Source organism: Varanus komodoensis, unplaced genomic scaffold, assembly GCF_004798865.1.
Source record: "Varanus komodoensis strain SLA01 unplaced genomic scaffold, ASM479886v1 scaffold32, whole genome shotgun sequence".
NCBI classification, from domain to species: Eukaryota; Metazoa; Chordata; class Lepidosauria; order Squamata; family Varanidae; genus Varanus; species Varanus komodoensis.
Window position 1 is genome coordinate 1,148,485 of NW_025335798.1, and position 25,760 is coordinate 1,174,244.

The 25,760-nt window shown below is 38.8% G+C and overlaps 1 protein-coding gene across 3 annotated transcripts in view; it reads left to right on the forward strand.

The window, feature by feature from the left end:
• Nucleotides 1–1,356: 1,356 nt before the first annotated feature.
• The window catches only part of NUP160 (nucleoporin 160), a 36,227-nt gene continuing 11,823 nt past the window's right edge, over nt 1,357–25,760 (forward strand). For all 3 annotated transcript variants that reach the window (XM_044438247.1, XM_044438248.1, XM_044438249.1), the window contains exons 1-25: nt 1,357–1,480; nt 1,610–1,718; nt 3,322–3,532; nt 4,303–4,525; nt 5,495–5,579; nt 7,296–7,410; nt 8,860–9,018; nt 9,927–10,004; nt 10,279–10,376; nt 10,871–10,955; nt 11,965–12,033; nt 13,532–13,615; nt 14,573–14,743; nt 15,457–15,556; nt 16,782–16,947; nt 17,356–17,483; nt 17,586–17,746; nt 18,491–18,624; nt 19,440–19,510; nt 20,525–20,681; nt 21,758–21,827; nt 23,317–23,415; nt 24,109–24,228; nt 24,363–24,458; nt 24,571–24,665. In XM_044438247.1, the coding sequence (XP_044294182.1) occupies nt 1,369–1,480; nt 1,610–1,718; nt 3,322–3,532; nt 4,303–4,525; nt 5,495–5,579; nt 7,296–7,410; nt 8,860–9,018; nt 9,927–10,004; nt 10,279–10,376; nt 10,871–10,955; nt 11,965–12,033; nt 13,532–13,615; nt 14,573–14,743; nt 15,457–15,556; nt 16,782–16,947; nt 17,356–17,483; nt 17,586–17,746; nt 18,491–18,624; nt 19,440–19,510; nt 20,525–20,681; nt 21,758–21,827; nt 23,317–23,415; nt 24,109–24,228; nt 24,363–24,458; nt 24,571–24,665 (2,996 nt within the window). In that variant the 5' untranslated portion in view covers nt 1,357–1,368. The remainder of the gene's footprint in view (nt 1,481–1,609; nt 1,719–3,321; nt 3,533–4,302; nt 4,526–5,494; nt 5,580–7,295; nt 7,411–8,859; nt 9,019–9,926; nt 10,005–10,278; nt 10,377–10,870; nt 10,956–11,964; nt 12,034–13,531; nt 13,616–14,572; nt 14,744–15,456; nt 15,557–16,781; nt 16,948–17,355; nt 17,484–17,585; nt 17,747–18,490; nt 18,625–19,439; nt 19,511–20,524; nt 20,682–21,757; nt 21,828–23,316; nt 23,416–24,108; nt 24,229–24,362; nt 24,459–24,570; nt 24,666–25,760) is intronic.

Here is a 25,760-nt window from a genome sequence, read left to right on the forward strand (position 1 = left end):
TGTAGTCTGCAGTGGAGAGTAGAGTTATAGTAACATTAATGGAAAAGGAGAAATTGCAATGTGACTTTAGTCCTTTCAATGTTCAAAGCAAGGTGTGACAAGAATGTTTATTGTTAAACTAGGAAAGGAACCTGTTCTTTTCTTTAGGTAATTGCTGGGGCTCTTTTCATCACTGGAAGTCTTTTCATCAGCAGGGTAGACATTGATTGCAGTGTTCTCAATTTGTAGTTAGCTGTTCCTCCATAACTGACATGTATATATGAGAATAAGCAAACTCTAAAAGGGTACTCAGTGCCACCCAGTAGACTTTATTACTTTCTCTTTTATTTATATTCCATTTCTGGGTTCAGTAAGAATTTACATGGTTTTCCTCAACTCCAGTCCCAAATCTCCACCTGCTAATCACCCTTGTGAGTACACTGGGAAACACTTACAATTTTATGTTACTAATCTTCATTCTGAACACTGTCCTAACTGCACAAAATTCAGCCACAGAATTATGGTCATGATCAGCCAATGCTAAGCCCTTGTCAGTCTCTCCCCACCCTTCATTATATAAACAATATCCCCCCCCCATGTAGTCATTCAAGACAGTTGCAATACATGTGGATAGTATATCTATTGTTGTTAAATTGTCTATTCAGTGCCATCTTTCAAATGCCTCCTGAAAACTTCTGTTTTGCTGCTCCTGTATTGGTTTGTGGTGCTGTTGTTGTTTTAATACAACAAATTGCTTCACCAAAGAGTTTTGGAAGGTTTTTTTCATATATAGCTAGGAGACATTTGAAGCAGTTATACTCTGCAGCATGATTGACTCCTTCTCTTGCTTACTTATACAAAGTCTTCTGACATTGCCTCCCCACCTGTAGGGATATTGAGGGTCTGAGCTTGCCACGATATCCCCATCCCACTTGGCTGCACCAGACTTTGATTAGTGGGAAGTGGTTCCTGGAGTCACAAGGCAGGACACCTGTAAGGGAAGTGGCTGTAACGGCCTTTTTCAAACCGATGCTCAGCTGACAGGCTTGTTTGTACCAGGAGTCTTTTCTACTCTAAAATAGGCTTAAATACAATCAATGAACGCTGGGTGGATGGTGCGCCAAAACATTTGCCACGCTTTCGACCTCAGAACCTGCAACAAGCGCGAGCCAGGAAAGGGATCGGCTTCTGTGTTGTCACAATCACACCCTCTTTTTCCGTGCGCCGCCCTTCCCTTTAACTCTTTGCTCGACAGGGATTCATATCGATTCCCTCCACGCACCTCGGACTGCTTGTGTCCCATGATGCATTGCGGAGGCCGCCGCTGTTCAGCCTGCCCCCTTCTGACAATCCCGTGAGCCCTTGCGGCGGCGCGCGCGGGAAGGGAAGATGGCGACTGCAGCGGCTGCTGTGGGACTGGTGGAGCGCGGCTACTTGGAGCTCAGTGGGGCGGAGCGGGGCGCGCGGCGCAGGATTCGGGAGCTCGTGTTCAGCCTCCCAGGTGCTAAGCTCCGAAGGGGGCATTGGGTGTGGGTTGCTAGGCGTCCGTCAGTATGATTTGACAGCTGTAGCAGTGTTACTTCCTATCGCGCATGTTGGCTGACCTACGTCCCTTCTCCATCCATTGCAGGTGGTGGAGCTTCCCCCACAGCCGTGCGTTATGCTGACAGCGCGGGCGGATACTGGTACCTGGAGAATGCTCAGCTGGGCTCGGTGACCAGAAATCGTTTCATTCACTGGTGAGTGGTCGGAGGCATTGGCCTTGCAGCCCACCACTTCATAGCTGGATAGTTTGTCAGTCAATGCTACAGCTGCCACCTGTTAAATCTGTTAAGGGACTTCTAGGGGGTCCAATGTTAGGCCTACTTAGAGTAGACTTGTCATAAGTGCGGGTTAAGTTAGGTTAACATTGCATATGGTCCTAGCTTAAGCAAGTGAATAATTTCCTCATTAGCATGCTTCTTCTCTGAACCTTTCATCCATTTGTCTGTTGGGAGGGAACAGGACTTGGCCAGCTGAAGTTGATTTTGTTTTCAATAGTGAAATCCCAAAAATCTGTTCCAAGTTCACATCAAAATAAATCTAGTACTGTGATGATTTGAAGTGCTGTGTGTGTTCCTTTAAATATTTGGTAAGTTTCAGAATAGTAAGGGGGTAAAAGAGGTGAGTGAGTGACATGATTGGTTGGTGACTGAGAGTGTGTGAGCTCTTGGAAATGTGAGAGAAGGAAAGTTATCAGTCAGTCCTTAACAGTCTGTTGTGGTCTGTCAGTGCCCTTAAGAGGCAGCCTTCTCATTAGAATCTCATAGAGTGCTATGAAATGCATTTAAGAATCTTAAGAAAGTAGTATGTTTGGATATATTAGTGACTAGGGAGAGTCACAACTCCATATTGTCCAGTATTAAAAGATGTGAGAGATAGAAGCTGACAGAAACCTGAGCGCAGGAGAAAAAGGAGGATCAGTGTGTGAGGAGTATTTGTACAGGGGAAGAGTAATATATCTCAGTTAGAATTGGTTATACTGTTCTATTCTCTTTAAGAAATAAGTTACTGAACACATTGAAACCAGTATGCTTGTACAAATAAAGTTTTATTTGTTTGTTATCTCAGAGTCATAGGCTGTTTACTTATCAGTGTCTCATCCTCAGGAACACATAGTCCAATGAACATATTGTAGCATGAGTACAATACTGTGGGAGAAGTTAATAAGATGGGAATTAAATTCCTAATGGCAGCATTACATACCAGAGAAAGAGAGGGAAATATTGAGAGAGCTGAAAACACAATACCCAAACAAGGAAAGGAGAGTACTTGTGACAAGTATTTTTTGCCTTTGCTCGTTAAATTAAAACAAGCATTGAGGTGTGGGAATGAAAAGCCTATATGAACAAGTGACATAGTAAAGAGTTACTGGTGAATTGAATATCCATTGGCTGTAATGAAATGTGACAGTGGAACTGACATTGACTTTAAAATTAATAATCAACAGACATGTCAGAAATACATGGTGAGTCAGATGCAGATAGGTTATGGTGGAGCAGGAGGGATCAGTTGGAAATGTTCTGAGGAGAAAAAACAAACAGATCTTATGACTCTAGTGGATAACTGGAAGAAAATGACAACTCAGTGTACAGCTGCTGTGAAAAGGGCAAATTTCCATGTTTGGGGGGCAGTAATTAGAAAAGGAATTTAAAATAAAGTGGCCAATATTATGCCTTGGAAGCACATACATCTGATTCCCAAGGCTTGTCTCTGCATCATGTCCTCCATGCATACAGACATTGGACTTGATTGGAATCTATAAATATGTAACTGTAAGAATGGACTTGTTTTCTTTTGCAGGGCTACTTCTGGTGGAACCTTAGAACTGGTGGAGGAGTCCCTTGATATAAACCTTTTGAACAATGCTGTTCAGCTCAAATTTCAGAACTGTAGTCTCATACCTGGAGGAGTACATATCTTTGAAACTCAGAATCATGTTGTTATCTTGATTCTAACCAATCAAACAGTGCACAGGCTGATGTTACCACATCCCACTCGGATGTATAGGAGCGTAAGTAATCTGTTCCATTACCTTTATTTATTGCATCAAATTCTTCCAAGAGTATTATTAAATGTACTGGCAAAATCATTTTGATGTTAAGCCTGTGCGACTTTTAACATATTTGGTTCAGGTAACACTCCAAATTTTTTTTCAGAAATATCAGAAGCAAGTGACATTCATGACTTTTCCTTTCCTTGTGTTTTATCTTCTTTTAAATTCTAATTATAGCATATTGTGATGTCTGAATTGCTAAACTATGGTTAACATATGCTCCCTGGTGTCTGTTCCTGGTGTCAAGGCCAATAATTAACTATAGATTAATGACTGGGATACATTGTTTTAAAGAATTATCTAAATTAAGGCTTTGTGGGATGAGCTGTGAAGTATTTTAATGTGTTCATGCTGAAATAATTTGGTAATATGTTTGGCAAGCAGCTGGTCCCCATTCAGTCCCTGCCACCATTAGGAAGGATCTGAGAGGCAGGTAATATGGATGACTTGTTTGATGCTGTAAGGAACTAATGTCAAAGTAGATCATAATGGGCTACATGGACAAATAGTTTGAACTTATATAAAACAGCTTTCTGTGTTCCTATGATAACTCATAACTGACTGCTTTTTATCCACCCTCATGCTAACCATTCTTCTAATCCCTTGCTACAGTTTAAGATCACAATCATATATCATACAAGAGGAATTTGAGTAGAATTTAATGTGTGACTTAAACTTCTTGGTTTTTCCAAGCTTCTTGTAGCTAACTAACCTTTTTTTTCTTACAGGAGCTGATAACAGAAAGTCACATGCAGTCTGTTTTCACAGATATTGGAAAAGTTCATTTTAGAGATCCATCGAACTATTGTGTGATCCCTACAGTTCCTGGGCTGTCAGCTAATTCGGTTGCTTCAGCAGCTTGGCTTACCAGTGATGGAGGAGCAATGTTTGCTCTGCCATCTGCATCTGGTGGGATTTTTGTCCTTAACCTGCCTTCTCATGATGCTTATGGTAAGAGAATAAGCTGATTTAAACGATTTTGGTTGTTTGTTTTTCTCCTCAGTTGAAAATTTCAAAATTTCACATCAAACAGATCTTATATTAGGGTAATCTTAAATATTTTCTAAGTCTTTTAAGGAAAGACACACTCCAAACATCTGCAGAACTATGTTTTAAGAAGTTTGTGTACTAAACTATTCAGCAAAGGGAAACTGAAGTACTAAGCTGTAAAGGGAATGTAGGCACTGCTTTGCAGACATGATAACTCAAATGCCAATATTACTACTTCCATTCTATTCTTTCTGTGTGTTCCTTGTAGTGGATGGGTTTTTCTTAGTCTTTTTTTTAAACCATGACTAGATGAGTAGTTATATATACTGTAATATAGAATGCCTTTCAGTTTTTCACTGAAGAGCAGGAACAGGCAACATGCAGCCCACCTGTGGTCTCTGTTCCCCTTTTTGTGGCCTATATTTTCCTCTCCACCACTCTACTGCTGAATTTGCTGCTGATATTTCGTGTTGCATGGTTGCCAAGATTTCTCTTTAAGGCCAGGTGTGTGAGGAGCACAAACCTTTTAAAACCTCACTCTTGTTCAGGAACACAAATTTTGCTTCAGTGGGTGCCTGCTTCCCACATCCATCATTTTGAGGAGAAATTGTTTCCTTTTGCCATACACTGCCAAATGTCAGCAGTGAATTCAGCAGTACAGCAGCATTGGTGCACCCCTGTGGATTTCAGGATGGTGGGAAATGGTTCATAGAACCACAAAGTTGCTTGTTCTTACTATATTGTTTTATCACATTGTCTCTGGGCTAGCAGCAAGATCTCCTTTCGGACATCCATTGTTAATGTTTCAAATGGGTAGTAAAATTAAGTGGATATTGACTGTGTAGTAATCACAAGGACTATACATCTGGTGTAACTGCACTTTTATTTGCTATATATGAAAGAATTGCTAATTTGTGTTCTTGTTTTTAGGGATGGCATCAACTTCAGTTGTGGAGTTGAAACAGAGTTCGGTCATGCAGCGCTTGTTTACAGGTTGGATGCCCACAGCCATCAGGCTAGTAACTTGATTGTAAACAATAAAGGCAAATTATAACAATTAATTAGATTCTTACAGTCTATGCCATAGCAAGTAGTAGAGCTAAAATTCAACTGAATAAGTACTTGGCTTCCCATTAATCCTACAGTTCTACTTCTTGAATTGTGTTATATATCAGTGACCATATGAAATCTTTAAAGCAATTTGTATCTGGTGTTTTAACCAGGTCTAGGTTGTTAGCAAGACTTTTATTAAACATTGGAAGTGAAGACCTTTTTATTCAAATGTTATTTTAATTGTTAATATTATTTATTTTATTCTTTGGCCAGGGCGACTTAATTTATATTAATTTATATAGTTTTGTTGTATTCTATTTATTTATGGTTTGTGAGCTGCCCCGAGGCTTCGGCTAATGGGGCGGCATAGAAGTCCCCTAAATAAAGTGTGATTTGCTCTTTCTTAGTCCAGCTGTCTTAAGAATATAAAATGAAATGGTGGCTTACTCCTGATAAAGAAGAATCTTGAACATGCCTTGTCTCTCTGAAGGAGCAGTGATCTGCAGAAGGGACTCAGTCTTTTCTGTTCTACTTAAATTTGAAGTCTTGAGGTTCATTTGGATTCAGTATTTCAGATAGATTACATATTGCTGGAGAGTCCAAGAGTGTTTTCAGAACCTCCCATAGCCCAATTAGGAAGTGTGTCTTTTAACTTTTTGTATGCTCTCTTTCATCTATTAAGAAGGCTGCATAATTTGTCTTTGTAAATTAGAGACTGATTTGCTCTAACATGTGTATTGTGGAGCTGCTCCTGATGATTTCTTGGAAGCTTTAGGTGTGGCAGAATATGGTGACCTTCTCCTGAAGGGGGAGTAGCATTTCAAGGGAAAAAATCTTACTACTTTGCATTAACAGCTGCTTTCTTAGTGTGGGCATAACTAATAATGTTCTCTTGACAGCCCAGCCAAAAGCAGAATGGATATATTTCCTATAGTGACCTATTGAAGACTCAACCTGTGCAGTTTTGGAACTGCTTTAAAGCCTTTTTATTTGAGCTGGGTTTTGGCACTAGGTAGAGCCAGGACTTAAGGTTACTTTAAATGGTTTACTTATAGATGTAGTTTGGCTGTCTCATGACTTGAATGGAGGGGGTTAATTGAAAATTGAAGGTGCAACCCTTTGCATGCATAGACTGCAAGATGCCCAGCAACTTCTAGCGTGGCTAAGTTGGGGCATTGTAGGAGTTGGTGGACATTTTTTTTTGTTTTGGATTGTGCTTTTGAGAGAAATGTCACAATATATCTTTGAATTGTGATGCATTTTAGGCTACTGTTCATTATAAACTTAATTACACTGATCCTCTCTTGTATAGTATATCTTTAGTTCAGTAAAGCCTGTCCTACATTAGAAATCTGTTTCCCATTTGTAGTGGCTCAGTACAGGTGAAAGCACTTCGGGATCTGAAATGGGGAATACCATTGATGATATGTATATAATTATTTATTTAAAATAAGTTTTGGCCATCTTTAAGTGTAGAAAGCTTTCAAGGGAGATATCAGAAATTGAATGCTGTTCCAGTTATTCATAACAGTATCCTTCCAATTTGTAGTGAAATCTTAATTATAGGTTTCCTTCAATAAAAGTTGTCAAGTACTTTGTTGCATTGTTATCTTTTAAACTCCACCTACTTCTGTATTTTATTTTTAAAAAAATCTTTTTAAATTCTTGGTTTTTCCAGAGGGGACCCAAGTCTTTCAGACCTTCCCATTAGCTTATGTGTCCATTGTCGTGAGCATGATGCCCTCCTCTTTGCACTCTACCAGGATCATAAACTTAGAATGTGGTCTTACAAAGTGAGTGGAATTTGTATTTCTGATTAATGATTGACTAATGGTTAGTATTGCCAATGTGAATAATCCGTATGAGCAGTGATAATTTCCATACATCAACAAGTTGCTTGTTACTTGCAAGATACATTAGTAATAGACTGGAGATAGTATGTGCTTCCGTGATACTTTCATATTAGCTAAGGAATTAAACCTATGGTGGTCCAAAGGCCTTGGCAAACCATGAATTTTTGTAAGCTTCAGCTGAATCTGAAGCTCAGTGTCTTTAGGTAACATGACAAAAGGGTCAGCAGAAATACCTGCTGTTCACTGTTCTGTGCATATTTGTAGCTATGAAATTGATGTTTAAAATGAACCCACAATGCATCAGTGTTCTTTCCCAAACTGGTGAGATAATGTTCATTTTATCCCACCATGTTGAATTTTAAATTTGCAAAACTCATTGATGATTGCAAAGTCAAATTAAGGCTTTTGTTTGTAGTTTGTCACAGCCAATTTTTGTAGAGGATCTGCTTACTATTTGAAATATAATTCAGGAATCTAGAGAAGGAGGGGGTGGACTTGATCTGCCCAGAGGCCTCTAGCTGGAAATGGAGGTGCTGCGCTGGTATCTGCGCAGGTTGGTAGAAGTCCTGTTCTACTTTGCTTTGGCCAGTGCTCATGGGGCTGGGGGGTGGCTACGCTGATACCAGGGGCCTTTTTTATACAGGGCATTAGAAAGCACTATGGAGGCATGTATCAGGGTCACCTCTCTATTCTCTTACAGCATTGTGCACATTTTTGTTTGGTTCATTCATTATTTTTGTACCTTTAACCAATAGTTTTGTCTGCTGTGAAGATGAACCAACATCATGTTCAAACCCATAGGTTAGATCAGTAAAAGCCTTCTATAGATAGAAGTTCAATCGCTATGATATTTTTAACCCAGTGGAGCTTTTTTGCTGCCGAGGAGGAGGAGGAGATGGTCTTGTGTATCTCCCCCCCCGCCCCATACTCTGAAAACCTGTTCCTAGTGGCTTGATTTTCTGGAGCAGTGGGGGAAGTGGTTCTGTGGCTTTGCAGAAGGAGTGAAGAAAATTACAAGTATTGGGGACACACTTAAATTCCGGATCTTGCATTTTATGCTTTGCATAATAATCATGTAGACTTGGAAGACTTAAAAGCACCCCAAGAGGTTGATGGTGATGACAGGGATAGTATCAGTGGGTGATCTTGCAAATGGCAGCTGTTAGCTTAGTGTTACTTTCTCAAAAACAGAAGTAGACACAAACATGCTACAGGAGCCAGGGACAAATAAAGAAATATAATACCAAGACGTAAGATTTCATGGGCTGGGAACAATGAAAGGATGCAGTGAAATGCCTACCTAGTGCCTCATGCTGTTTTACTAATTGTGTTCAAACACTTGTTGTATGTATTCATCTTGTTTACTCATCTGGCATTTTATCTTGGCAGGATCAAATGTGTCTGATGGTGGCTGATATGTTGGAGTTTGTGCCTGTAAATAAAGACCTGAGATTTGCTGCTGGAACTGGGCACAAATTACAGCTGGCATATTCTGAGACACTGGGGCTTTATATTGGTGTATATTTGCATGCACCCAAACAAGGCCAGGTATTGGAATCTCTTGATTTTTTGGAGTGTTGTTTACTGTTAAGTTGAAATATATATGACTGATAACTATTATGATAAAGTGTGACACTTGTATGACATATGAATTTCAAGAATGTATGTGAATGAGAATTATTTTAAAGACCTTTTTAGCTTGCAGTGAGTAGTTAAAGCCATTTACTAAACTTTGTAGTTTTTGATTTATAATCCTGGATAAGACAAGGATCTTGGAAATGTTGTCAGTATCCAAAATATTTTGCTTTCAAAACTGAAAAGTTACAATACATTGGTGCTTGATAAGATACATATTGGTGAACTACTGGGGTGAAATTTCTAATATATATTTCCAAGCAATCAAATGCTGTTACATTGTTCTTGGCCAACAGTGCCTGTTTGAACTTTATGAATTAAAAAAAAGTAGAGATTTTCTTTGGTTATGTAGGAGATTCTTGGCCCAGGATAGGTATGTTCTGTATGTATCAATATAGACCTATATACCAACTGTGGCCACATACACAATTTTCTGGCCATAAGCTATGGCCATAAGGCATTAAAGTGAAGAAGAATAAAAGCAAAAGGGAAAATAGAACACTTATAAGGACTCTTCAGAGAACAGAATTATACTTTGTTTCCTGCAATAGAATAATTTTAAATGATGGGTCCCAATGACCTTTTGAGTATGATGGGACTTCAGTCTTTTGAAGCTTCTGTGTTTCTATAGGGAGTCTATTGTGCCTTCTTCTGTAGTTAGAAAGCCTACAAAAAGGGAATAATGACTAACAATATCCTCTTTTTAAAAATATTAAATCGTTTAACTTAAATACGATCTATTATCTTAATCATCAAAGTCTGGTAAAACAGCATAGAATTTTTTGCATCCTCATTTTCACTAATTAAAGCATTTTTTTCAGTTCTGTGTCTTCCAGTTGGTCAGCACAGAGAGTCATCGGTACAGTCTTGATCATATATCTTCACTGTTCACCTCTCAGGTGGGAATCAGTAGCACTTGGTCAAGGCAGTTAAAGGGGTTTCAGATGAAAATGTCATGCATTTTGCAAATAATCCATTCCACACTGAGAGGGACAATGGAGCTCTGCCTTCTGTCACACATCCCCTCCTAAGCACAGACAATGCTGATTGCAGGAGGGTATTCAACAAAATCTTCATGTTCCATATATTTTTGGGTTCTTTCTTGGGTTCATTTATGTTCGAAACCACCCTTCAATGTTGTGATGTATTCCCTATTATATTTTTTCCACTTAGGAGACACTTGTTGACTTTGCCTTAACTACTGCAGAGATCTGGGCACTTTGGCATGAAGATGAAAACCAAACCACTGTGAAATACATCAATTTTGAGCAGTAAGTTTTGCCCCCTCAGTCTCTTTCTGACATCAAATACTAAATTTGGTGTTAAGGGATAGGGCCAATGATAGCTTGTGTATATGTGTAGAGGAAAACACATCTACAAACAGCAATGAGTCTGTAAGTGCAAATATTATGCCATGTCAAAAGTAGGTAAAAGTAAGTGGAAGATTATGGTTGCATATCATAGTATTTTTTTCTACATGGAAGTAATTCTATGAACTGTATATATGTTCCAAAACTTTTATTAATGTAATATCTTAAGTCAACCAGCAATCATCAAAAATCTGTGAACTTTTCAGATCACCATATCTCTTCATCAGGCAAAATGCCATGAAAAGCAGGATAGTGGGAGAGGATAGGAGAGAGAAGAAATCTGACGATAGTGAAGTCAGTGTCTTATGTTCAGAGTGCCAAGATTAAGTGGGAGAGGGATCTGCAAACACATCTTTATATGGAAGTTTGACATAAATGGTTCAATCCTGTTTCAGCAATGTTGCAGGTCAGTGGAACCAAGTTTCTGTACAGCCCCTACCAGCTGAAGAACTGGATATTAGAGATGACCAGGACCCACGGGTAAGAGGCCATGAAATAGTTGAAGTAGCTATAGTCCTGCATCTATGTAACTGGAGGAGGCAATGTGGTGAAGTGGTCAGAATCATGGGCCTGGGACTCAGGAGATGTGGATTTTTAGTCCTCATCTAGCCATGGAGCTCACTGAGTGACTTTGGGCCAATCACAGATTCTCAGACCAACCTTCCTCACAGAGTAGTTGTTTTGAGGGTAAGAATGAAAAGAATTGGGTAAGCTGCCTTGAGTTCCTTGGAAGGAAAACAGGCGGCATATAAGTATAATGAAAAAAAAATCCTAAAATATCTTTTAAAAATCAATCATGAATTGGAGCAGCAAAACAAAAATGAGCATGTTACATTAAAGGATTAATGCAAGTATAAAGACTTTTTCATGCTTATGGAAAAATATAAAACTGATCAAGTCCTGTGAAGGAAGGCAAATACAAGCATGAACATTTGAAAGTTAAGACATCTTCTCTTTGATATTCTTAATCTTCAGAAACATTTAGACATTCAGTCTTCTTTAAGACTCTTGACTGGCTAATTAGCATGCATACCTTGTTTCCATTATAATTTAAGTGTACATATTTGCTCCAGTGCTCACATGTGACTAAATGCATATTATAAAGAATATGTACTACTTGTTCTATTACATTTTTCCATTTTTATTCTTTATTCTTTCTTTCATCAATATTCTTATATATCCTCTTAACTTGTTTAGGTCTTGGATTTCTAAGGTATTATGAACAATGTAGCAAGCTTTATTGTTTCTCATCTTCAAGGGATATGTAGTAGGCATGGTTGGCATCATGCATATTGGAAATAGTAACCAAAAATTAGGTTGAGATACTGCTAGAATATAATGCTCTGGTTATGGAGCAGCATAGAAAAACAAATGTTTCTTGACAAACACATAGCTAATTCTATTGCAAAAAAATAACTGCAAATACTGTTATTTTTCAATGAATGTTACTGCTCTATTTAAATATTTTCCACTTGTGTGAATCTTTCAGGAAACATTTACAGAGGCCATCTTCATGCCTGGCCAGTTCACAAACGCAGCATTGCTTAAAGCTTTACAGGTGAGCAATAATGCTAACATTTGTTGGGGAGCCTGTTGGGGCAGAAGAGGGGAGAGATTTCCTACTTCCCCTCCTGAGACTGAGGTGCTGTTTCCAGTTTATGATGTCTCCATCATTTTGGGTAATAGCTCACCGTATTTCCTAAATAATACTTGAATATAGTAATTCCTGCATATTTTAAAAATGGATTCCATTACACAGGAAAATAAAAGTGCAATTATTTTTGAAATCTAATTATCATGATTTTGTGAACTGATCAAATAATTTAGCTTTTGGGGGATTGACTACAATGGTGGTGAAGCAAAATCAGAGTTTTGGACTTATACTAGATGGATTAAGTAATTGCCCCCCGATGCTAATAAAATACTCTAACTTTTTGATGGGGGACAGCAGGTAGGGAGGAACCCACTTGATTAAAAATATATCAAAAGTAATGCTTTTTATTAGCTGTTCTATTCTCTGGAAAAGTATACTACTTAATATATTTAAGTATGCAACTGTATTAAATATAAATGGAAGATTACTACTCAACAGTGCAACTATATTACGCAGAGAAGGTAGAGGCATAATTCATTCTAAATTTCAACTTGCCAGGAAAAGAATTAATTAATTGCATGGTACTAAAATTGACTTGTGGAAAAACAGGATTTGCTTGACTTTGGGAACTGATATAGTACTGGATGGCTTGATCTTTTGGAAGAGAGGAGATACAGTAATAAGTTCACTTATGATTTTTGGGACTAGAAAAGTAATAGAACTGTAGTCAAGGGAGAGGAAAATAAGTGTATTAAGATGTGAAATGCTAGTAACTTGCAACATTTGGAGGGACAAGGTGGTGGTAAGGAAAGATATCCTTATTAGAATAAACTTTAAAATGTTGGAAAGAAAATACAAGGGCCAGAAGAAAGTAATAAGGATATTGCCAATCTTCACAAGAGAAACAGATGGACTTGTGTAGCAGGTTGAAGGTTAGGGTGGATGTTTCTGCAGAAAGCAATATGGCATGGAGGAATATTGATCATACTATAAGGCACTATAGCAGTTTATCCAGTGGAAACTATACATGATGCTAAATAATGGCATTAAATATACTGGTTAATCACATTTATCAAAACTGCCATATAAAGTGGACATTTCTAGAAATGAGGCCAGTGATGCCCTTGGAGAATGGATTTGGAAACAATAGAGTTGGAATCTACAACACATGCTGTATTTCATTTGTGTAAGAATGATAGTAACTGCAAAACCAACAGATGTATTGTCAGTTTCTTGGTAAGAGTTGATCTGACAATTCGTGAGTGAAGGCACTGTTCATACAAAGAGAACTGTAATTTGGTCTACTGCTCTATTAGTTTTCTCTGTATTGGTTTGTTCTCACTTTCCCTGTGAAGTGTATATCTTGAAGGCCACTTTACCTAGCAATCTTATACTGGATACATGTATGAAACTAAATGATTCATGGCTCAACAGTATAAAATATCTTGCAATTTTTTCCCAGATATATTCTCAAGGAGCTGAGAGACTCACAGACCTATCCTGGGATGAATTGAAAAAAGAAATTACTATAGCTCTGGAAAATGAGGTACAATTTCTATTTAGACCTTTTTTTCTTTCCCCTCTTTTCGTTCTTTTGTAAGATTGCCTCAGTTCTTGTCTATTATTTATTCAAAGGAAATTCTATCAAACCATCTTCATATGTAGCTAGAGAAATTCATAGACAGCATTGTTTTGAATCTGAAAAGTATGCAAATACATTAGCAACCTGTTGTGCAACACTGGTGACCTACATGTAAAAATGGCAGAAATAGTATGACCAGTACTGGGTAAGGTGCCAAGCAAGATCCTTTGGTTTCTGAGCTTGGATCAGAAAGTTTCCAGTGTCCCGCTTTTCAACCTTTCCTGAGGCTCTGCAAAAGCATAGCCCACACCAGTTAAGAGGCACTTCTGACAACTGTCAAAATCAAGGGGTATTTTTTAAACAGTTTTTGACAGGACTAAGGTAAAAAACCCCCACATGGCTTTATAGAGATTTTATGGCTGTGTATGTCCTTCTCAAAAATCCCTGACTATCTTGTGGAACCCAGTCACTGTGACTCTAGCAATGCCACACTCTCTCTCTTTCCAAGCTCCTTTTACTGTAACTGATAGACCTCTAGGCACTTTGTGATCTTTTTGTAAAGTTGTCCTTAGCTCAGTCTGCCAGTGTTTGGGATGTGTCTTGCACTGGTTCCAGTCTCTAGTATGAATTATGTAGCTTGATTCTAATGGACAAAATCTTGACTTTCTGTCCATGGGATACCATGATAATGATTTTAGCCAAACATAAGTTGATGTGGTTGATTTAAGGATGGGAAAAGGAAATAGTTTTTGTTGGTTTGTAGAAGAATGGAACAATTCTTTCATTGGTCCCTTGTAATAATTCATCAAGCTTTTACTGGTATATTCATTTCAAGAGTAATCAACCAATGGCTTTGCTAAAAAGTTTCTTGTCATTATCTGATAAGCAACAGTTAGCATGAACTTGTTGTTTTCTTCCTAGTTCCAGGGTAATGTTACTGAATATGAATTCTCACATGAAGAATTTAGACAACTGCAAATAGAGTTCTGGTCAAAATTCTATGCTTACTGCCTTCAATACCAAGAAGAACTTTCACGACCACTTGCGCTTCTTTTTAATCAGAGCACTAATATGGTGTGTCTGCTAAAAAAGGTAGGAATCTAACAAATGGGAAACCAAATATGGATGATTTATAAAACGAGGTTCAGAATTGGGCCATAATGTCTCTATAATATTGAAGGCTAATTACATCACATGTATCTGAAATATGCAAGCTTATGTGTGGCAGCTTTTGAGTTTATTTCTTATACTTATATCCTGCCTTTTTTCCTACAATGCACCCAAGGTGGCTTACATAATCCTCTATCTTACCCTTCCAGCAACTCTGTGAAGTGACTGACCCAAAGTCACACAGCTTCATGACTAAGTCGGAAGTAGAACCCACATTTCCTGAGTCCTGCTCTAGTACCCTAATCACAGTGCCACACTGGCTGTAGTTACAAATAGTCATGGCATATTTAATTTAGATTGGGTTTTTCCTTCCTGAAAAAATCATCAGCACTTAAGATAGTCCTTGGTTTTATTAAGGATCCAAAATCATGTACATTTTTAAGGCAAGTAATTTGAATTTTTCTTCTTGTAGAATCTAATACTACAATTATTTGCCAGTATATTTTCAAATAGATCTGTAACCCTGACAATGTAGCTCATCCAAACTTGGAGGCTTTTTGAATGTTGCATTGATTTTTTCTTCACATAATTAATATATTCTTGGTATCCTCTATTTATTCGTAAATGCAATCTAAACTTAACAGCAAGCCATATTCCTGTGGAGTTCATAAATAAACAAGTTTTTCCCTCCACAGGGTTACCTGTCTTTTCTTGTACCCTGCTCTCAAATGGATCACCTTTATCTCTTGCCTGATGAACAACTGATGAATGAAGTTGAGAGTGCCAGCTTAGATGGTAATGGAGATAGGGAGAAAATACATTGTTTTAAGATGTTGTAATTTTAATTTCAAGGTTTTCACAGCAGAGTCTAAGCAAGGAGCAGAAGTAGTTAGAAATGACACATTTTGGTTGCTTTCTGCAGATCAGTGATATATGATCTTAGCATGGTAGATGTGGATGGGCACAAGAAGAAACACTGAATAACCCCATCTCACTCCTTTTCCTAAGATTTTCCAAATCTATATTAAGATTTTATTCCTTGCTTGCTACCTTTTTGTCTATTTTACTTTTTCCTTGTATTGAGTAGGAAAGGGACAGGTGAAGAGAATTTAAGATGACTTGGAGTCAAGCAATGACTTGGTAACTTCCCTAAAATGCCATTCCCCCATTCTATAAATAAAAACATTTATCCAGGTGTAGCAGAGCTGTTCCCTTAGTGGTGATCCAAGTAAGCGATACATATTTAACTCCCCTGTTTTTCCTTCCATTTCTATGAAAAATATGAAAATAGAAAATGCACACTGCCAGTTCAAGGAGATCCCTGCATGGAAAATATGTCACCACTCTTTTCCTTGCAGTTCAAGGTGTGCTAACTATATTATGGGGTGCACAGCAGAATCAGAACCCTTTTCACTACATCTGGTAAAACAAGTTTAGCTGCAAGAGGATACTGCTAAACCTTCACCCGCTTCACTGTATTCTCTACTCTCCATGTTGTTCTGATCATGTTTGTTTCTGGAGTTGCTCATTCCTACCATCACCCCCTTTTTAACGCTGCTTCCAGAATTTGATGATGCTATTGCTTGGCATGACAAACTGGGAGAACACACAAATGGGTTTGGATACACTTCTTAATAACTTTGTTAGTGATAATAACAAAAGTTGATAATAAACAGTGCCCAGAAGGTTCTGATGGGCAGTCCCTGAGCACTGACTTAAAAAGGGTGCCTCATTGTACATGGATAATTGTAAGATTAGAATGAAACATGTAAAACCTACCGATTTTCAAGATTGTGCACCACAGGGATTGAGATAACTTGGGTACTTCACTCACAACTGTGTTTTGGAGTTTGTGCTGACTTGAGCAGGCACTTACAAAAAATGTATTTTGTGCCACTTTTGCACATATAACAAATGTCTTGTACTTTTACTGCAGTTTCTTTCTTCCTGCACAGCTGGCTGCTTTATTATCAGTAGTGACTCCATTCTGAAACAAGTTCTGTACAACTTTCTGTTGCAGAATCTGAGTTTTCTCATGATCTTCTGAGCCTTGTTCAGTGCCTTCGATTAATTCGTGACTCAGTCTCTGTAGAGATGGCACTCACAATGGAAATGACTTGCTGCCGTCGCCAGTCACCAGAGAAAGCTGCAGAACAGATCCTTACAGATTTGATTGCCAATGACACGTAAGCATGGGCTTTGAACACACACAAGCTCAATGTATCAAACTTGAGTCACTTATTTCCCTCACTGAGTTTAATTGATTGGATAAATAAATTTAGGTGATTTCTTTCTATGTAGTTTTAGTGGGTGGTCGTTCTGGGCTGGACTTAAATGGAATTGGTTGTTCCCTGGCAATTGGCACGGGCATCTTAATAGTCATTAAAGCTGGAGTTAATTTCAAATTACTTATTTCTTGTAATTTCCCTCAGCCAGCTATAATACCCATTGGATAGCAAGCTAAGAGTTGGCTAAAAAAAAAAAGGATGCCACACCTCATAACTGAGGGACAGTCTGCTTTCCTGATTATAACTATTTTTTGTGTTTAGGCTTCACGAGAAGCTATCAATCACACTTTGCTTGTTTTCTTGCAGAGAGAATCTGATGGAAGATATTCACAGCAAATTGCAAGAGATCAAAAACCCAATCAATGCTATTGGGGTGCTTGTCAGGGAAATGGATTATGAGACAGATGTTGAAATGGAAAGAGGATTCAGTATTGGTGAGAGGCTAATGGGTCTGCTGTTGCTCCCCATATCATTTTAATTAAGTGGAAGCTGTTTGTCTGCAAATAAACATTGTTTCCCTTTCTGTCTTTCTACAGTTCAGCCCCTGAACGTGCGCATGCATCTTTCACAGCTCTATGGTAGTAGCACAACAGTAAATATGGTGTGTCGGTGTGTATACAAGATGGCCATAACCCGCTTCTTGATTTGTCGGGACTTGCTGATTTTGCAGCAGCTCTTGCTACGACTTGGAGATGCTGTAAGTATACTTTAATAGAATATTGTACAATGTCAAACACTAACATCTATAGGAACCCTAAAGAATGGCATAAACAGGATTGCAGGAATTCCCATCTATCTTCGTTTGTGATAGAGGAAAAGGAAACAGAGCAGCAACAGAAAGTTTTAATCTGTGTTGGATGAATTTTTTTCCTCCTGGCTGCCAAGGATATACAGTGGTAACTTAATCTGTTCCATGACTCTGGTCGCTACCTGAATTGGCCATGAGCCAACTCAAATTCCCTCATAAGGTTCAATGTAAATAAGGTTAATCCATTCTATAAATATTTTTTTAATCACAGGGAAGACGGGTGCGATTGCAGGCATGCTCAGGGCGGGGGGAGATGGGTGCAATCGTGGCCGTGCTGGGGGGGGCAGATGGCTGCGATTGTGCTCGTGCTGGGGGTGAAGATGGGCATGATCGCAATTGTCACCCAATGCGGAGTTCGCCACCTGAGTCAATTTTTTCCTGAATGTTTTGTTCGCAACCCAATTTGGTCGTGAACTGAGGCACCACTGTATAGTTGTCTGACTGCTACAAGGCTGCGCATTGGTGTTTCTGACATTATGCCTGCCTGCCAAGGGACAATGAATCCAAATTTCCATTTTTTCCCAAAAAAATTCCATTTTTCCCAAGTGTGGATTTGTGATAAACATGGTTACACCTCTTCTGAATGATGTGAATTTACTTGCCATTTAATGACTATTAATGTGATACTTTTAGGCAATTTTGGGAGGAGGTCAGCTATTCCATACTCAACAGAATCTGCTGCATCGTACATCTCATATGATACTATCCTACTACCTGATCAGGTGGGCAAGTCAGCGTTTGGCATCAGATGTTCCAGTTGATGAACTGTAAGTTTTCAATGTTTAGTTTGTAATTAACATATCAAAGTACAAACAGTTAGTTTCTATTCTGTTAGTGGAAGCCATTTTTACAAAAGAAAGCCAGTTTGTGCAAGTTTGCTTAGCTCCTGCTAAGTCTGCTTCAGAATCCTGTTTCTCTTACTCTCACTTTCTTCCTAGCAAAACATTTTTTTCCTTCACCTTAGTCAGGACCGGTGGCTTAGAATTAATTTTTTATGGAACGTTTATAGTGATGGTACTTCCTACCTATTAAAACTACATAGCTTACTCTCAGAAAGTAGATACTTGCTTGGGAATTATTTAAATTGCCAATAACATTAAAAATGTATGCTTGTTTCTATTCCAGAAGATGAGTTTTGTTGTCCTGAATGTAATTTCCATGTTTGTGTACTTGAGTACATTTCTGAACTTGTGAATATTCCCTCAGTTTTTGGTAACATTTGTCATTGTAAAACTTCATGTTTTGGCATGTGATTTTTGCATGGTGAGGTGTTTTCATGTGAAAAAGCATTTTGGAGAGAGGAAACAGTGTCATGTTTGGGAAAATTGTTGAAAGCTCTTTTAAAGGAAGCACAAGCTTCCATCTTTTTATGTGCTGGAGCTGTTTCATACAAACCCCTTACAGCTACTTCACCATATGAAGACTTTTACGCTGGCCCTGAAAATTACAGAATAATCTCACTGTGGCTGTAGATTGCAAGTGTGCATTCTGTCTTTTCATATCCTGGCCTGATCTTTTTAGAACTGTAGTGGTAGAATTTAAAATACTTTTCTAATTTGATAAGTAATGTATTTTTCTTTAGGGAATCCAATCTTCAGCATCTTTCTGTATTAAGACTGACAGATTCCACAGCTCTGACACCACTCAAACTAGGTAAGAAGGACTCTAAGCATTTTTTCTAAGTTTTAGTTTTACATATGTTAATTTTGTACCGATTAAAGCTATTATTCAAGATTTAACCAAAGGTATAATAGATTTTATAGACATCATGTTACTGGGTCTTGGAGGGAACCTTAAAGCAACATAATGCTAAACACATTGATTGAAGAACCACAACTGCTGAGACTCAAAAGAACCCTTAAAACATTACCCAAACCACATAAGAGTCATGAATGACTCCTGCACAACTGCAATACTGTTTAAGTGGCTCAGTTGTGGGCATGGAAGTTAATGCCATGTGTCCTTACCACAGAATGTAACCCAAGCAGGATTGGGGGAGTAACATTTAAGGGGGTCCAGGACATGGTCAGTGGAAATTTGATGTAGTCAGCTTACTAAAACTAAGCAGGTCTGGGTCTGGTCAATGCCTACCTGGGAGACTACTGGAAAGTGGCCTTAGAAGAGAAGTGGGATATAACTGTATGTATTAGGTAAAATTACTTGTGTTTAATCATTCACAAATTCTCATCAATATGATGTATCACATACTAGAATGTAAAACAGTGATATAAGTAGTGGGAGCCTGATTGAGATTGCATTATATACAGATAAAATTTTATTGGCTCTTTGTTAAAATGACACCAGCACATTGGTGTGCACTTTTTCCTCTGACTAGTTGGATTGTTTTAAATAGAAAATTATCACATTGAAAAATCCAATTATTACTTGTCAACATGTTCATGTTATGACTAAAAATGCAAATTCTTTACTTACAAAAACAAAACCTAAAATTCTTATTTAAGGTAATGGCTCGTTCCCTCCATGCCCTTGGATTCATTAAAGAAACAAGATAGGATGGGAAAGCCTTTAAATTGAGCAGTCATGTAAGAAATGTGTTTGTTACAGGGTTAGGGTTAGCCTAGAAGCTTGACTAGGCTTCTCATGTTACAGTGGTCTCAAGTTTCTCATGTTACAGTGGTCCTGGTAACAATTTTAAATCTTTTCTAGTGTCCAGCCCTCAAACTATCGTGGAACTGTTCTTTCAGGAGGTAGCCCGAAAGCATATAATATCTCAGCTTTTCCAGTCTAATGCAGCCTTGGATGAAACGAGTTTGAGTTGGCCTCAAATGTTTTCTGCAGTTTCCAGTTATCTCCTGCAGTTTTTGTATCCTTTTCTTTTGAGTTGGCAGCAAGCTACATTTTCTGTCTTGCACAGAGATGCAGGACCTCTCTGAGCTCAAGTGTGGAATTTCAGTTAGGTGAAATTGGTGGGCAGGTCTGAAGGCAAAGCAGGGTGGAGCCAAGTTACTAAAAATACCTGCATATTACAGGTTACTGCCAGCAACTGTGGAAGATGCATTTCAACCTTTTAGAATAGAAGAGAAACTTGTATGAAAGCTGGGAAACCACCAAACGATCTGTGGTGGAGGGAAAGGTAGTGGGATCATAGAAAAGGGGGCCTGGTCATCTGGGAACCTTTGGAAGACCAGATTTGGGTCCCAGCCCGAGATTTCCCAACCCTGTTCTGGTATGAACCTTCAGGTTAGCTTAGATTTGAAAAAAAAAACCTCTGAAATATGCTGGGGCAATGATCTGATCAGTTCTAAATCTGTAGAACAGAGCTGTACAGGAAATTATCCTCTCTTGAAGTAGGAATGAAAGGAAACAAAGACTAGAATGAATAGCGTTATGAGCAGCCAATCCTAGTTTTTAGGATAGGTGCGTAGTATGTATCTGACAGAGCAGATTTGTAAAGGAGATGCTCAAGTATTGGCTAGCTCATGTCCATACTTCTGTGCACTTACATCTCCCTGCTGCCTGCTCTGCTGCCTGCTTAATCATAAACATTTTTCCATTCATTTGCTTGTGTTGCCTAGGAGCACTTTGTATACTACACAGAATATGACAGGCTTGCTGTATATTAAATTGGAAACTTGTCTTGTCTTATTTTATTTTTTATTTTATTTTTCGATTTATATCCTGCCTTTTTCCTACAAAGGGCTCAAGGCAGCTTATATCATCTCTCTTCCTCCACCTCTCCTCCTCTCTTACCCCACAACAACAACCCTGTGAGGTAGGTTGGGCTGAGGGTCTGTGACTGGCCCAAAGTCACCCAGTTGGCTCCATGGCTGAGCGGGGACTAGAACCCAGATCGTCTGAGTCCTCGTCCCATGCTCTTAACCACTACACCACACTGGCTCTCATCAGTTGAAAAGCTTACATTCCTTATATAGTCCTCAGGTGGCCAAGTAATCCCACTTTCCTCTTTCCAGAATGTTTAATGGGGACTTGTCAGTATGCACAGCTGCAGGTGAGTTTTTTATGTGAAAAATATATAGAAACTTTTTTTCAATGTGAGAATCTGGGTTGAAATCTAACCCAGTTCGAAGTGATAGCTTACTATTGGTAGAGATGCTATGTGTATTCTGCATTTAAAAAGTAGCTGAAATGTTGCACTAAGAAAAAGTAGGTTCAAATGCATTTCTTATTTTTTTAATCAAGTTTTATTTATGATTTTAAGTTGCCTTGAGTGCCACTTTTTGAGGGCTGAAAGGTCAAGTATCCTTCCAGTTTTTCAAATTTTAGTCTTCCAGGCAGGGTTATGTTCATAGCCTTAACAGACAACCTTTCTTAAAAAGGCTTGAAATAACTCAAAATTGTCAACTTCTGTGCCTGTGCGGTAGAGATTTGCAGAGTACATAAGAATTCTGCTGGATTAGACCAAAGGTTTATTTAGGCAAACATTCTTCCATCAGTGGCAAGCCAAATATGTATGTGAAGCCCACAAGCAAGCTACAATGGCCCCCTTCTGCTTGATTTCCTCAGCAAATACTATTAGAAGAATAGTGGGTATAATATATAGCCATATGATTAATAGCCATTTCCTAAATTGTGAGCCATGGATTCATAGTAAATTGACAAAAAACAAAAACTCATTTCATTCTGCAAGGCTCCAGGGCACCAATGTACTTTCCCCAGAAATTAAAAAAGTAATATGACCTTTGACAAAGTGTTGACTGGCACAGATATAGAAGCTAGTATGTTGGAAACCTGTCTCAAGAATGTGTGCTTCCTTCCCTCATCCCCTTTCTGCTTGCTGGGGCAAATTCATTCTTTCCCTGTCTGTTTGACTAATTCAGTTCCATCTAAGTTCAGTTCCTGGACCAAGGGCTTGAAAACGTTTTTGAAGGCAATACTGATTGGACATACTTACGTGGATAAGGGGGAATTCAGCCTGGGAAGGGAGTGCTTATTCCCAAGGTTGGCTTCTTACTTGTTAGCTAATGATCATCAGGCAGTTAATGTTGTGTCTGTACCAGCCTTCTGTTCTAAGACAAAAGTGTTATAAACTATTTGTACAATGCATGCTGTTCATCTTGAGTAATGAATTGGTTCATAAAATAAAGAGTAGGGCTTGCATCCTGAATTATCCTTCTGTGAACAAAAGGGCTTCTTCAGTTTATGGGAGGGACTCCAATTAATGAAGTTCTCCAGTGGCAGAAGCAGGCAACAGTCTTTCATTGGTTTTCCTCAGTGCTACTTTGTATACTGTTCTAGCAGGCCCTACAAGTCCCCTGGAACAAACTTCTGAAGGGCACAGATGAATATGTGGGGAAGGTGAAATTTGTAGAAAACTGCCTGTTTGCTTTACACCAGCTGGTTCACTACAATTTAGGGTCAGGAGCAAACCTAGCTACTTGCCAGTCCATGTTTTTAATCAGATTTCATTAAAATATGTCTACTTAAGACCAGTGGAAATTAAGAAATAACCTGATTAGTGGGTATTGTTTCTATATCAGGAATATATTCGTTTGTTGGATCCTTGGTGTCACACAAATGTGGGATCATGCTGTTTTATAATGGGACGCTGCTACCTTGTTATGGGAGAAGGACACAAGGTAAATACTTGACTGCTTTACGGCCAATAAATATTTTATTTTTTGAAAAGTGTTGTTTAACTTGAGACACACAAAAAAAGAGAAGTTGGTTTAGGCCAGGAGTGCACAATTTGTAGCCCTTCAGATGTTTTGGCCTACAACTCTTACAAGTTCTAGACAGCATAGCCAATGACAGATGATGGGTCTTGTGGCCCTCCAGAATTTTTTGCTTACAAGTTTGCCCATAGCTTAGACAGAGGTTATCACATGCAAGAGAGGTTATTTGATCTTTTTAAGAGCTTCATGTATGCAGAGAAATCTAAACTGTATTACTTTAGAACAGTTTAGCAACAGAGAAAGTCAGAGGTGACTTTGTGTTACCAGTTTAGCCTTAGGCAAAGGAATTTGACTGTATATCCACTTTCCTTCTTGGTGGTATAGTTTGATGTTATTCCCTAACCTTCGGGGGAAGCCTCTGGAGAGAGAATGGTAGCTATGATACAAATGGAGGGCTGAAAAGCCCTTGTGTGCATGCAGTTCTCTGGATCTCTGCTAGAAAGCTTATCCTCTAGAAGTCATTCCTGTTCTACTCTAACAGACAATTAATTCCTGATACTTAGCATAGTAGTAACAGAATAGTATGGGACTGATTCAGTTATATGGGTATGCTGGTAATAGTTAAGAAATGCTAGCTTGATTTCTGATTTTCTTTAGGCTCTGGACTGTTTCTGTCAAGCGGCTTCAGAAGTTGGAAAAGAAGAGTTTTTAGACAGACTAATTAGAACAGAGGATGTAGAAATGGCTTCAACCCCACGGCTACAGTACTATGACAAGGTATTTTTGTTACCATGGAAAAAATAGTCCTTGTTGTCCCTTGTATATAACCCTTACTCTTGTAGAAAATACTGTGTTAGTTCTTCTCAAATAATTCAGGTATAAACATTAGTGGCTGAATGTTTCCTCTCTAGGTTCTGCGTCTTTTGGACACCATGGGTCTACCTGAGCTGATAATTCAGCTGGCTACTTTAGCAATCACAGAAGCAGCAGATGATTGGCGAAGTCAAGTAAGGGACTGATTTTTCCATTGCTGAAACATTGGCTTTCTCCTATACAATTTGTTTATGCTATTTTTCTAATTACTGGAAAGTTGCTGTAACTGCCATGTATGTATTACAGGCTACCTTGAGGACTTGCATTTTCAAACACCACTTGGATTTGGGACATAACAGTCAAGCATATGAAGCTTTAACTCATAACCCAGATCCTGGCAGGTAATACAGCATACCCTTTAGTCATAGCTGTGTGTCATGAAGTAACCTCTAATCTGGTCAGTTGGAGGCTGCATATGCAAACCAGAAGCAGCTCACAAATAGTATGCAACCTGGCAAATTGTGGGTTAATTGTGATTTATTAATTAGCTACAAATGGCTACTGTTATTTGGTGTCTGTTTCAGGATTGCTCTACATGAGGACTCTGTAATCTAAGAATGTGTGAGAAATCTTATACTGAAATGAAAATCTAACTGGTTTGCTTATCTCACCCTCATGGATTCCTTTTCATCAACTCTGCTCTGGTGCAAAGTTGCTCTGAGTCAAGCTATAATGCAGCTTTCTATTTTTAAGTCAGAAGAAGTTAGCACAAAATGCAGGCCCCGATCTATGCAAATGGAGACCCAAATTTTGGGCAAATCTGAAAGTAACTCAGCGATGCAGAGTGACCAAGGTAGAATGTGCATATGCCAGTAACAGAAGAATACTTCCATATTTCTCATGTTCATTATTCAGTATTGATCAGTAACTTGAATCTAACATATCAGCCCTGATTTGTGCAAATGTCTATAAAGTGAGCACATGGTGCTACAATGATGTGGTTAGAATGCACTTTGTGGAAAGTCACTCTTTCTGCCCTCCTTGCAACATGACTACCTTGTTTTGGGGGAGATCTGGCGTTTTGAGTCCTCCCCCCACCGGTGTTGTGTGTGTCTTCCCATTGCTGGCTTTCAGTCTCTGCTAGGCACTGGAGAGAGAAGGGTACAGCAGCCCCCTGCCCTGGCCAATACCTTCCCTGAGGTCTCCAGGTTTATACCCCACCTGTCGTTTATGCACACAGGGAAGTTTGTGGGGCAAGGAAGCATAAGGAGTGCCTTTAGTATAAAAGCAGTGCTGTTTTTGAAGAAGGGGTGCCATGGGCAGCCCCTCCAAGGTATCACTGGGGGCCTTTCTAGGGGCATATTGTGAATGCTTTCATTGGGATCTCAAAAGAGGGCATGATAGCTTGTTTTCAGACAAGTTTTTTTAAAAGAGTTAAAGTGTGTATCAAAATGGCTTGCAGTTGCAGCAGGGAGTGGGGGAGAGGGGGGGAACTC